At 43.8% G+C, this 13,202-nt stretch overlaps 1 protein-coding gene across 3 annotated transcripts in view; it reads left to right on the forward strand.

Moving 5' to 3' along the window:
- The first annotated feature begins 7 nt into the window (after positions 1-7).
- The window catches only part of VLDLR (very low density lipoprotein receptor), a 29,758-nt gene continuing 16,563 nt past the window's right edge, over positions 8-13,202 (forward strand). Inside the window, exons 1-2 of one of the 3 annotated variants that reach the window (XM_004677629.2) lie at positions 8-223; positions 12,242-12,361. In XM_004677629.2, coding sequence (XP_004677686.1) covers positions 142-223; positions 12,242-12,361 — 202 coding nt within the window. In that variant the 5' untranslated portion in view covers positions 8-141. The remainder of the gene's footprint in view (positions 224-12,241; positions 12,362-13,202) is intronic. The other 2 variants (XM_004677630.2, XM_012721527.1) reach the window with 2 other exon arrangements.

Raw genomic sequence — 13,202 nt, forward strand, 5'->3', positions numbered from 1 at the left:
TCTTCTTCCCAGCTCCGTTTCCCCCCTTTTAACTCCTTCCCCCTCCCCCACCCCCGCCCCCACCTCCTTCCTCCTTTCGGAAGGGCTGGTAACTTGTTGTGCGGAGCGAGCGGCGGCGGCGGCACCATCCAGGCGGGCACCATGGGCACGTCCGCGCACTGGGCGCTCTGGCTGCTGCTCGCGCTGTGCTGGGCGTCCCGGGAGAGCGGCGCCACCGGAGCCGGTGAGTGAGGACGCGCCCCTCCGCGAGCTGCCCGCACCCAGCCAGGGCGCCAGGGGGTCCTGAAGCGTGGGTCTTCTTATGCCCACCCCCCTCCTAGGAGGCGCCTCTCTGCTCTCCTCGCCTTCTTTTCCTCCCCACCCTGGTGGCGCCTCTGAGCTGTCAGCGCCGCGACTACCGGGAGCTGGGCTTGGGGGACACTGGGGTTGGGGTGTCCTGAAGCCTGGTCTGAACTACTCTCCATTCCCTTACACTTCCTTCCCCAAAGTCCCTGCTTTGCCTCATTTTTCACACCAATTGGCTGGTAGAGGTAGGGGAATGTGGGCTTCTGAGCCACTGAACAATGGTTCAGTCTCCTCTGCCTGGTGGAGTGTTAGGAAGGAGGCAGAGGGCCGCGCCGGCTGAAACGTGAGTCTCAGACTTAGGGGCGGGTGGGAGCTGACAGTGGACGAGCGTGGGCACTTTCAGGGACGCGCAGCGCTGGTCCGGGCTGTGAGACCCCCCCCCGCCCCCACGTTCCCCGCACCGACCCCCTCCCCCACGCGGTGAGCGGACGCACGTTCTGTGGGTGGCAGCCAGAAGGCTCCACCGAGAACCAGAAGTGCGCAGCCGGCGCAACCGGACTGCGACTCCCCGGGGACCCGGGGTCTCTCCGGAGTGCAGGTTAGAGGACAAATGAGACTTGAAATAGGACTCCCCTCTAGGGGAGGGGAAATGTCTCTCCCCTCTCCACCTCTCGTTGTGCGGGCAGCTTTTGGAAATCTCTTGGATCTCCAGCGTATCTGGACTGGCGGGGGAGGGGAGTGAAGACTTAATAAAATTAGTTTGCGATCCTCATTCTGGTGAGGTTTCCTCGAGAGGAACTGAGCCCCAGTCTAGGACGGTAATTAGCCTTCATTCTAAACAATAGATCAACGCAGTGTTGGGGAGAACGGCGGTGAACTCTGTCAAATCCCCAGGATCTGCCGCACTGGACCAGGAGAACTGGCTGGCCTCAGCCACTCTCTGACTTGGGGCCACACAACTTTCCTAGGCAAGTGACTGGAAGGCCAATGTAGAACCCTAAAGTGATCTTGACGCGACAGCAAGGGGCTTGCTCACTACCTCTAGGGAAACAAGACAGAAAGCTGCCTAGGGACTCCGTGCCCATACCAGAGTCCCTAGCTTCTGTCGCCTGGTGACCTAGGAGGCCCGCCTGCCTGCAGTCACGTGTAGCCTGAAGTAAGGGCAAACTTTACAGTGTGTGGACAAGCAGCCTCTCTGGAAATACTTGAGTGTTTTAAATCTTCAACTGCCCTCTGCCCTTGGGTTCCGACTGTCCCTGTGTGAGTGCGAGTGCGTGCGAGCCTGGGACCGGCTCTCCTGCCCTCTGTGATTGGCTGGCTGCCTGATCTTGTAACGCTGGTCACGTGGCTCGGGCCTCTCAATTTAACAGCCCGAGAAATGTTACCTTTTAGAGAACGAAGGTAAAAGATCCAGCAGGCTCCACGGGACTGTGCCTTCCTGGATCCTTGAAAAAAGGCCAGAGTGGATGGCCTGTGATGGTAAAAACCTAAGAGTCTGGAAAAGCCCTGCTTACAAGAATTTTCAGACTTTAGTATTAATCATTAATGAATGAGCAACACTATTAAACAATTTATCCAAATTGTGCTATGACTTGTATTACACTTTCCATCACGTTTCAAACCAGAAATGGCTGAAAACTGCCCAGGAAGTAGAAAGATTTTCACTGTTTGTCTCTTCATATTCTTTGAATGTAGCATGTAATAACTTTCTGTGGGAGGTTAAATCCTATGGAATGCTAGGAATTTACCTAAACTGTTGAAATGAGTTAGTTGAAGGTACATGCCCCACCTTGGTAGGTAAGAATCCCGTCTGCTCCATAAAACACATATATAATACATAATATGCCACAAACAGTAGGAATTACAAAACTATGAAAGATTCAAATTCTTCTAAGGAAAGAAAACACATCCTTTCTGAACTGGAAGGAATTTGGGGTTGGCTGAGATAGATATTGACCTTAAGCCAACTCAGACTGGCTGCTGTCTGAAGTTCAAGGCCCCAGGGCATGCAGGTTGACTTCTGACCTTGGTTTTCCACTTTCCCCTTTACCTCCTTTCCCTCCCCACCCCCAACACTGGTGGTGCTGCACTAAAGTGCTCTAGGACAGGACAGGTGTGCTCAAAGACTCTGGAAAGGAACTTAAGTGAGACAAGTGAGAGGAATTAAAATTCAGTACTGTAGTATACCTGATTACAAAGTCTTTAGGAGTTCTAAGACAAGCCTAAGTTGTCAAGATGAGTATCTGGCGTGCTATCTGTTGGTTAAGTCCAGAACCTAAGTTTTGTAAGGAATTCAAATATGGCTAGCCATGAGCAAAAAGACAAGTCAGAAAACATCTCTTACGGAGAGTGGTGAAATTGAGAGTACTGGTAGACCGAAGGGATAGAAGACTGGAGGGCAGGAGGAAAATAAACCTAGTGCACCAGATAGCACCAAGAGAAGGTGTGAGAATGACCACAGTCCTCATCTAGACCAAAAGAAAAGTAGGTGAGCTGGGACTTTTTAAAGCAGTGGCACCAGGACACGCTCACTGGCAATAACAGCTTCTTAAAGTCCAGAGCAGCTCTGTTCCTGGGATCACCCCATTGTCCAGTTATGTGACAATTAGCTATGTGCCTGTGCAGTGTCATTTGCATCTTTCCCTTTTATTGTTGAAATTCTGAAGCATGTATAAAGGCCGAGTTCAGCAGCGTTGCCAAGTCTTAAGACTTCAATACAACAAACTGCGTATTTAAGCACTAAGCATTTGTAGCAGAGGCATGAAGCACGGCAGCCTCCTGCTCAAAAGAATTAAAGACCTGATCAAAGTGTTTTTGCCTTTTATAAAGTTGGATAACCAGAACCTGAATTTCCCTTTAGTTATTAGTAGTTCTAGACAATGTGAAAAGTAGTTATGAGCCCCTTCTGTATCAAACTGGCAAGACTTAATAAGAACTCCCAGAGTCAAGATCACAGTTGCTCTCACACGTATGGCTTCATTTTTTGACCAAGAGATTTGGAGACCAACTTAGAAAAATACATTATGAAATATCAAGATCATTTACTCTTTCTCCCAGAATGTGGTAAAGTTGTCCTTTTCAGCAGCAGGAATAGTGCTCCAGTCTGAGCAGTCAACTCTGTGAGTATAAGTCATAGTTAAACAACTTACTGTGGGCACTGTCCTTTCTTTTGAAAACCACTTTCATATACTAACCTATAAGAAATTAAATGCTTCAAAGGGCTATGTTAAGGTTTGTAACAATACCTTCTAAAAGTGTGCTTGCTTTGGGTGAGCTGCTTATGGTGGGTTATTGTAGCCACTCTCTAGATGGTTAATTGATAACTCAAAATAGTTTAGTATGTTCCCTTCTATTTTAAGTTCATCTCCAGAGAGAATGTAGGCCATAGTATGGAGACTGCTTTCAAGACAAAGAATCCAAAAATACTTTCTGCAGAGGTGATGGATGAAATGTACCTGTCGAGCAATAGTAAGTGGTCCAGGGATAATTGTTTCACACAGTTGAAGAGCTTGTGACTAGGAAATGTGGGGACTGATAGCTTTTGGAAGATTTAAAATCAGAGCATGACTTAGCCCTTGGAAAACATCTTTGTAAGCAAAAAGCATCTCAATTTCATTCTGTGCATTTTTTCAATCTGAATTAGTGTCTGTTCCCTAAACCTTTCTACTGGCTTGCAATAAATAATAAACATTATTAATACCTCTGAGATACACTAGCTGTGCTGCAGGAACTAAATGAAATGGCAGGTGATCTCTTCAAGTTAGCATACTTTTCCCTTCACTGAAGTCTCCTAGGAAAGCTTGGGCCTGTAGGCTATTTGGGGGCTCTAAATTAAGCAAGAGATTGCCTGTTACAAGCTATGAGAGTAAGACAGAAATCCTACTAGGAATGACTTAATGTTATCACCAATTTTTGCAAAAACACTGAGCTATTTCTGAGGGTTGGGGGGAAGGAGGAGAATTCTAACCTTTTTTGAGAAAAATATTTAAAATGTCACTTTCAGTATTGCACATTTTGATGCTTATTAAACATTTCCCAATTTTTTAAAAAATGACTTTGTTTGCTTAGAGATTCTTTGCCTACTGCGTATATAGTAAAGCTGCTTTATATGAATGGATGAACTTAGGAAAGAAAACTCACAGCCTTGTATGTAAGAAATAACTTCAGAATCTGGATCTCTAAGATAAACATGACTGATATTGTCATCGCCTTGACCCTCCATATCAAGTAGGAGATGGGTTCAGGCTTATAACTTGCCAAGCAAGGGGGAATAGTAAAACCATGGTAGCTAACATTTGCAAGTTACTGCAAGTGTTCATATATGGTCCAAGTTAATACTTCCCCCAAATACTACAAGTAAATAGGGTTCCTATTTTACAGACTGTTTCTAATCTTTCATTTTCCTAGGATCTCAGTTTTAATAATGGCCTGTAAAACTGTTCACTGGTTTGGTGGCAGTCTTCTTTATACTTCATGAGCTCTGGGACTGTACACTCACGCATGCCATGTAGCACTAGGCCTAGGGGACCAGAAGTTGGTCTTTTCTTTCCAGGCACTTAATATAGCGGGGAAGTTAGACCAGAAAATCAGTGACCGAAAGTCTCAAACAGAAGCTCTGAAGAAGTGTGAACAGACCCACTCCTCTAGGCTTAACTATAAAAGAGGCAGCAGCAGATGAAGATTGCTGGAGTTCCCATGTTACCTGGGTAATCGTTTATGAAGTTTCCCCCTAAATTACCAAGAACTTATATTCTAATGAGATAAAGCTAGAAATGATTCCATCTTTGCGATGGTTTTGCAAAGAAGATATGATCTGAATAATGGATTGTTATTACCATTACCAAGGAAGGCTATAAATAGGTGAGAAATAAAATCTGGTCTAATATGTCAAATTTCTAACTTTACCAACTAGCCACTATGAGCTTTCTCCATGTGCTGGGAAGTCTCTCCTTACATGGAAATGAGGCTGACTACCCACACTGACACATTCACTCTGACAAATAAGTGTGGGAAAGTTCATTGTTTTTAAACAATAAAGTGTTACAGGATAAGGTCAAAGTACTCTCCCAGGCATAGAACAGTGGCCTACATAACCTGGAATCTTTCAAGGCATTCTATCTAATAACTAGTCACACTTAATTGAAGTTCAGAAAAGGTGGGAAGGATACTTTAAAAAAAATTTGACCAACTTTTTTTTAAGATTTTATTTATTTATGTATACCGAAATGGGTTACAGACCACAGGTGCAGGGGTGGGGGGAAGATTCACCAGAAACAGAGTGGGGAGCAGAACAGGCAGACTGACAAAGCACACTACTGGGGGAAGCAGCTGGCAAGACAGGAGAGGTTTGCTGCAGGGATCAAACTCGCACTGAAGCAGCAGTGGCTTGGCTTAGTTTAGCTGTTCAGTTTAGTGCTCCAACCCACTGCACCACCAGGAAGGGCCCTGACCAAATTACGTGGTGAACTAATAAATCAACTGATTGTATCCAGGAATACCCAGTAATGCCAAAAGAATCCATAGATACCAGGCAATGGGTCACAAGTTATGAAGATATTTAGAAATTTTCCAGGTCTTGTTTTAGGGGATCTTCATTTGGAGAGGTAGAAATAGGCAAGGACATCTCAGTATATTACAGTGATGTGACAGGTGCAAGGGACTATGGAAAATAGCCAGACCACACCTACTCAGCCAAGAAAGGAATTGAGTGTCTCATTCAAGAAGTCACATCTGAGCTCACTCTTGGGGGCAAGTGAACAGGTGAGAAAACCAAGAGAAAGCTGTGGTGAAAGCACAAGCATGGAGAGAGAGTGGGGGCCCTTGAAATAGCCTGAGCAGGTGGCGGGTGGTAACCATAGGGAAAAATCAGCAGAGGCACACAGGGAGCTAGACTCAACCTGGAGCCAGTGGGAAGCCTGGAAGTAATATTACCCTTGGCATTTCCAGCAGTTCTACATTGCTTGAATCACCATCTTGATTTAGAGAGAGAGAGAGTGGCAGTGTGGAGCTAACGCAACAGATGGCAGATTCAGATCAAATGAGAGATGAGGGATTAGATGCTGAAGACTTGATAGCAAAATATGAGGGGAGAAGAACCTGGGCCCATTAGTGACTACTGATTTAGAGTGAGTGATGGGCAATCAATGCTCGAGTACACAGGAGGGGCAGATTTTAGATGACCCTCATTACCATGGACCCCTGTTAAGGCCGCTTGGATAAACACTGCTTACCTAGTGGGTACAAAGGCTTTACCTCAGCTTGTCACCAGAATGTCTTATAAGACTGGCATTTATCAACAATGTCCATCTGGTGATGGCCATCTGGATTATGAGGCTAGCACCATAGGTTGCGACTCTGGAGATGAAGCAGTCACCACCGTTGTGACCACTGCAGTGGTTTACAGGTGTTGTCAGGAAACGGCAGTGTCAACCTTATCTTTGAACTCCTTAGAAATTCAAGTTTGGGCCCCAACAAGACATGCTGACTCAGAATCTCTGGGTTTGGGGCCAAGCAATGTATGTTAATGAGCCTCAGGAGATTCTGATACAAACTAGAGCTTGAGCCCACTGACTCTAGTTTCCAACCCACAGTGTATCACATGCACCTATGTCCATCTTGACCAGTGTGCACTAGACAAAAATGTCAAGTGCCACAGTCCTTCTGTGAAATGCACCTGCTGAGGATTTTGAGCAGCATTTTTAAAAAAATAAGTGTGTGTGTGTGTGTGTGTTTGTGTGTTCTATTTCAACAGTAAGCCTGTGTTAGGATAGTGTCATCTGCACAAAAAAAAAAAAAAAAAAAAAAAAAAAAAAAAACCACCTATTTCTGAATAAATTCCAGAATAATTCTGAATTCATTTAAGCTGGCTTTACTACCTAAATTACAAGTCAACAGAACATTCTAGGGCATAGTCCTGAACAGGTGCTCTGGCTTGTTTGCAAGCCCAGTAGCCAAGTATGTGGACCAGGGTCCAGCTCTAGCACTGCTCAGGTTCTCTGAACAGGTTTCCTGAGCTGGGAGTAAACACACTGATCCTGTAGAACTGAGAATTAAATTAATTGAGACTGAAATCTTAGAGCAGTCTTGCCACCAATAATAAACATTGGCATGATTCTTAAGATGGTCTCAATCCAGTGTAAATGGAAAAACTTATCTGACAATTGAACTGTAAGATTCACTTAGTTTAGTGAATAAGGAGGATTCACCTAAGTAGTTAGCAGTTTTTTGGTTGACCCCAAACTGGTTCTTACAGTGCTTTAGAGGCTGACATTAAGACCCAAACAGGCTTGTATTTGACAGTTCTGGCCATCTTCCTTAGGTTTCCCTTACTAACCTTCTTCCCTGTAGGAAAACTTCTTTGCTACCTTAGAAATCTGCTTGTCCTAAAACAAGTTTTAACCTAAGAATAGAAAGATTGGCAATAAAGTAGTAAGCAGCAGAAGTGAAAACAACTAAAAATAAATGCCCTTGATGGCCCCAGAAGTGCCAAAGCAAATGGACTGAAGAAATTCCAGTATGTGATAACACCTGTGTGCTCAAACAGTGAGGAGGGGTGGGAAAGCTCTGAATACCTGCTCCTGCTCCTCCCAGCAGATTGGCAGTGTGAGCCTCTGTGCAGGTCAAGTCTATGTCTGACCTTGGCATTCAGGAATACTGCCCTATTCCCGGCATTCCTGGTGAAGTGCTGCTGCAAAGATGCCTCTCAGCCCTCTAGGGAAATTTGTAGTCCACTTTGAAGAGTTGATATTTATTATAAGGTCTACACAGATTTTTACTGAAGCTTACATATTGTTCTTCCATGTTAACCCTTGCAGGGACAATTAGACAACGGCAGGCTGACCTCCATATGCATTAAAAGTCCTGAGTTTCTTGGAGCCAGTGAACTGCCAACATGTCTGGGTAGCAACGTAAACTGTTTAGGTAAGCAAGGCTCCTGGGACTTGGGTGCCTTGAAATGAGTTTGCATAGTCTGATTCCACTTCTGTTGGCAACAGCTAAGCAAGCATTCATTCATTGCAAATTTAAATAGCCACATTTGTGACTTCCAAACCTTTGGGGCCGGGATACTCATTCTAAGTGTTAGAGACAAAAGAAAACTCATATCTAGTCCTGCCATTTAATTTCTTAGAGAAACACAATCCTTTTCAAATTCTCACGCAAAACTCCAATATTCAAAAGAAAACACCCTGGTAGAATGTGCAGTACTATAACCAAGTCCCCACTGTTACGTTTCCCCTTTAACTTTAAGGCAATCCAGTGAAACACTATGACATTAAAGAAACTGCTAAAAATCATTCATTCAAATTCTTTACTTTCCTGTATAGATAGACTGAAGGATATAGAGAACCTAGCACTTCTACTCTCTCTTTTTAAAAAGAAAAAAAAAAGATTTATTTGTGCATACAGAACTGGGGTACAGGCCAGAGGCTCAGGGGCGGCGAGAGTCTTCACCAGAGACAAAGTGGGGAGCAGAACAGGCAGATCAATGAAGTACACTGCTGAGGGGAGCAGCGGGCAGGTCAGGAGAGGTCTGCTGCACCATGTGGTCACCTCCGGGGCAGGCAGGAATCGAACTCATGCGGAAGTGGCTTTAGCTTCTTAGTGCTGTGCTTTAACCCGTTGTACCACCAGGAAGGGCCACTTCTACTCTTAACAGTATTTTTAAAAACATTTTTAAAAAGATTTATCTATTTACGCATATAGAACTGGGGTACAGGCCTGAAGTGCAGGGGTGGTGGTGAGAGGATTCACCAGAGACAGAGTGGGGAGCAGAACAGGCTGACTAACAAAGTACACTGCTGAGGGGAGCAGCGGGCGGGTCAGGAGAGGTCAGGAGAGGTCTGCTGTACCATGTAGGTCAACTCCCGGGACAGGGATCGAACTTGTGCTGAATTGGCTTTAGCTTCTCAGTACTATGCTTTAATCTGTAGCACCACCAGGGAGATCCTTAACATTATTTTTTAAGGCATCATTGGCTTCAGCATAACCTAAGAATTCAAATACCTTTGGGTATATAGATGATTTTAAGCTCCATCTGTTCCTTTTGAGTATAATACTGAACTTGAGACCTGACTGTCATGGGTGGAAATAGACTACAGGTCCACAATTCCCTAATGTCAAAAGCTTTGGAAGCCAAAGCCTCTTAACTTGTCTGGTGCTTTCAGTTCTCCCGGAGCTCTGTACAGTTTCAGCAGAACACCTGAGGAATAAGGTAGATTCTTGTACAGAAAACCCAGTGTTGCAATGAAGTGCCTGAGATCTCAGCATTCAGTTTAGTGTCTGTGTTCTCACACTCTGTGTGATGCAGAGAATTAAACAGAACTGGGGAGCAGTTCCTGCCCCGTAGCAATCTCTCAGAACAAAGTACTGAGAAAACCAAGAGATATGACCACAAAGTTTAAATCTCTATACACCTCTCTTTAAAGGGTCCTTTCTAAGATCAACTAGTCCCCCACCCCATATGCACCCCCTGCTCCCCTGCTCCTCTTTAAACAAGAAGGAATGTTTGGCAGCATGCTCTGCTCCTAAATTGATTGTTCCTCTTCCTGAGGAGGGGTGTGTGCATGATAAAATGCAGCTTTGAGACCATCAGGCAGAAGCTGTGGTGAAGTAGAAATGCCAGAGATCAAAAAAAAAAAAAAATGTTGAAGTTAAATACCTTTTTGATTAGGATATTGGAATACTGAGAAAATGTCTATCTTGAACCTGCTCAGTATCAACTGCTGTAACAACATTGCTAGAATTTTAATACCATATATTAATTACTTCTGATAAGCTTGCATTTTACAGCTACACTCAGACCCTCTTTAAGGTGGTACTAGACTAAACATCAGCTCAGGATGTTATTGCCCATATAAATCTCAGGCTGGTTTGAGTTTCTAGGGAATGAATAGCTACAAACCTCATTTGTTTGGGACTCTTTGAGATCCCTAACCTTGAAAGTGCAAAACTATTTGATACCAACTTTAAGTCCCTGTTCAGCTCTGATCTTATTGCTACCTCTCTGAAAGTGGAGTTATCAGCATCAATGTCTGTCTCATTTTTGATTGGCAACAACAAATATGTTCCCCCAAAATTCACTTGTTTCATCTTCACAAAATCCTAACTGTGACCTGACTATTCTCTCCAAGTATATTTGTATCTATGTCCTCTGATGACAAATTATTCTCTTTCTACTTTTTAAATATCTTTTCTAAGTAGATTCTTCCCACTCACAGTCCTCAAAGGTATTGGGTTTACAGAACTATAGCAAACAGCCCATGAACAGGTACCCGTGCTCTGAAAACAGTGGGACCATACTGAGACAACAGTGATCCCGGGTAGCAGGTAGGAGGCAGCCAGGATCTTCATATTTGAGTTAACAACATAGAACTATCAGGTGATGCCTTCTGACGATGCCTATACCATGCCCTCATCCTCCCTTCTAAATCCTGACTATCTTAAACCCAACAAAATATTGGGAAATAAATGAATAGCATGATAATATGCAGGTGGCAAAGGCCAGTGAATCACAATACCCTGCTTCTGGGATGCTAACTTAACTAGATTCTTGGAAGCAGAGTAGTACAGACAGCCTTTAAACCATTAGAGTTAGTGCCTAAGAAGGTAACCATATCCATGTGGTAAGCGTGGCTTGGACCAAATGTTAATCTCTTTGGGAATTAACCAGAAAGCACAAAATGCTCCCACTAGAAGAAAGGAGCTGATGCTAGGGAGGCCAACTAGAGTATTGTGGAGATAACACAAGCGTTCCAGTCTGTGCTTGTCACTGTGGCATCTGTTCTTTTGCCAGCATGCCACAGCTGCAGATGCTGAAAGGTGGCAGGAAACTGGAAGACTCTTTGCCTGGAAGGCCTCACTACAAAATCTGTATGAGCTATATGGTTCCACTGGTGTACTTGAATATTTGTAATATATTTGCATTAAGCACCCAGATCTTTATTTTTTATCTCAAATCACACCCTCCAGGAGTACAAAGCTACTAATGATAATACATGGATGTCAGTTATTTTTGGTTGACTGTTTTGTTTTCTGTTTTGGGTTTGTTTGTTTTTGCTTGGCACAGGCCAGCTAAGTGTCCTACTTGAAAGCTTTAGCTCATACCACTGCATGAATTAAGAATCCATACATTGAGCGTAGGAAAGCTACAGTTCAGAGAAATAGTCCAGATCTGTGGCTCTCCTTTGCTTTGTTTTTCTATCAGAGTTAAAAATTTATCTCCCTTTGTCTTTTAAATACATTGTCTTGATGCTTAACTGACCTTGAAACCATTTTGTACACATCTTTTTCCAATTAGACCTCAAGTTTTAGGATTCAGACCACGTATTCGAACCTCTACATCTACCCGCTTGTGCTACCCCTTCTAAGTCCTCTTTATTTTGCTTGTAATGGCAGCATTATTCATGAATAGCAACACAGAATGTGGCCAGAAAATGCCAGTGAAGGATTAGGATTTGGCTGCACTACTGTAGCCATACAAGGGACATAAACGAGAGACATGAGCCCAAGCAGATGAAAATGTCCCCTGTGGTCTGTAGGCAATTGGGATGCGTTCTATTTTCAGTTGGCTCCACTGGCCCCAGGTCATTATTCAAGCCACCATGACCAATTTTCATAAAACAGTAGGGAATAAAAGAATGGAAAAAGATCCCCTGTCCCTTTAAGGATATTTACAAGAAATTACATATACCACTGCTGCTTCATCCCATTAGCCATAACTCAGTCCCTTGGTTACACCTCCTTCTAAACTGTCTGGGAATCTAGTACTGGTGAATGCCTGTGTGGTAGCTCAGTTACTATCAGTCCCTGGCCCAGGACCTGCCAGCTTTGGCCCTAGAATGTGCTGAATCTGCAGCTGTCCTTTTGGGAGGACCCCTCTCCAAGGTGTGGATAACTTGTGTCCCCAACTTACTACACTTATATCCCCGCTTAGCTAAATGTTCCCTCCTAATTTTAGGAAGAAAAGCCAAATGTGAATCTTCCCAATTCCAGTGCACGAATGGCCGCTGTATTACGCTACTGTGGAAATGTGATGGGGATGAAGACTGTGCCGATGGCAGTGATGAAAAGAATTGTGGTGAGTGGTAGCTTGGTGTCTTGCTTGCCACCCCACTAGGGTGTATGCATTTTGTTGAAATGTGCTGATGCTACTTAGGTTCTACAAATACACGGAGATTCTAAAAACCGAGCCCACTTCCAAGAACCACTTTGACCCAGAGTCCACTTTCTAGAGGAATATTTGAATATCTGACCTACGGTTGCCAGCCTGCGTGTGGAGTATTGTAGATACAGAGGAATTCTTTTCAAAGGACATACTTTGGTTTATCTTAGACAAGCTAATATTTGGTATAGTACATCAGGAGATGGGGGGAAGGACCAGAAACAGAGGCAGAGAAGTTTGCTTAGGATACATTTTCGTTTTTTAGCTCTCAAGTAAGTGACTCTGATCCTAGAGGTGGGCAGGGGAAAGCTATGGACATTATGAAATTCTCTAAAGTTTCAGGGAGTTAACTGACTCCTGCATAGAAACTACAGCCAAGCATATATCAAAGATCTGATAAGGATTCTTTTTTAATTCTTTGCCTATAATGAAAGTAAATTCTAAAGCAACAGACAGGACAGAAAGCATTCTCTCCCCAAGACCATCAGCTATCAAAAAAATCAGTGTGAGAAATGCCTGTTTTTGCAGCCTTCATAACCTCACATCAAGCCTTAATAACTCAGAACTACACATCAAGATGACACTCAGGTACCTTGAATACATGCTAAAGTTTACTTTATGATCCTTTTATTCTATGTTGTAAGAATCCTGAACAATATCAGATGTAAAGATCTGTGACAACATTGTCATTTTCCTTTTAAAGTGTGTTATATCAAGATGTCCACTATGTAAACCAGAAACAGAGGAACGACAGTTT

Source organism: Condylura cristata, unplaced genomic scaffold (genome assembly GCF_000260355.1).
Source record: "Condylura cristata isolate star-nosed mole 26May11 unplaced genomic scaffold, ConCri1.0 scaffold00006, whole genome shotgun sequence".
NCBI classification, from domain to species: Eukaryota; Metazoa; Chordata; class Mammalia; order Eulipotyphla; family Talpidae; genus Condylura; species Condylura cristata.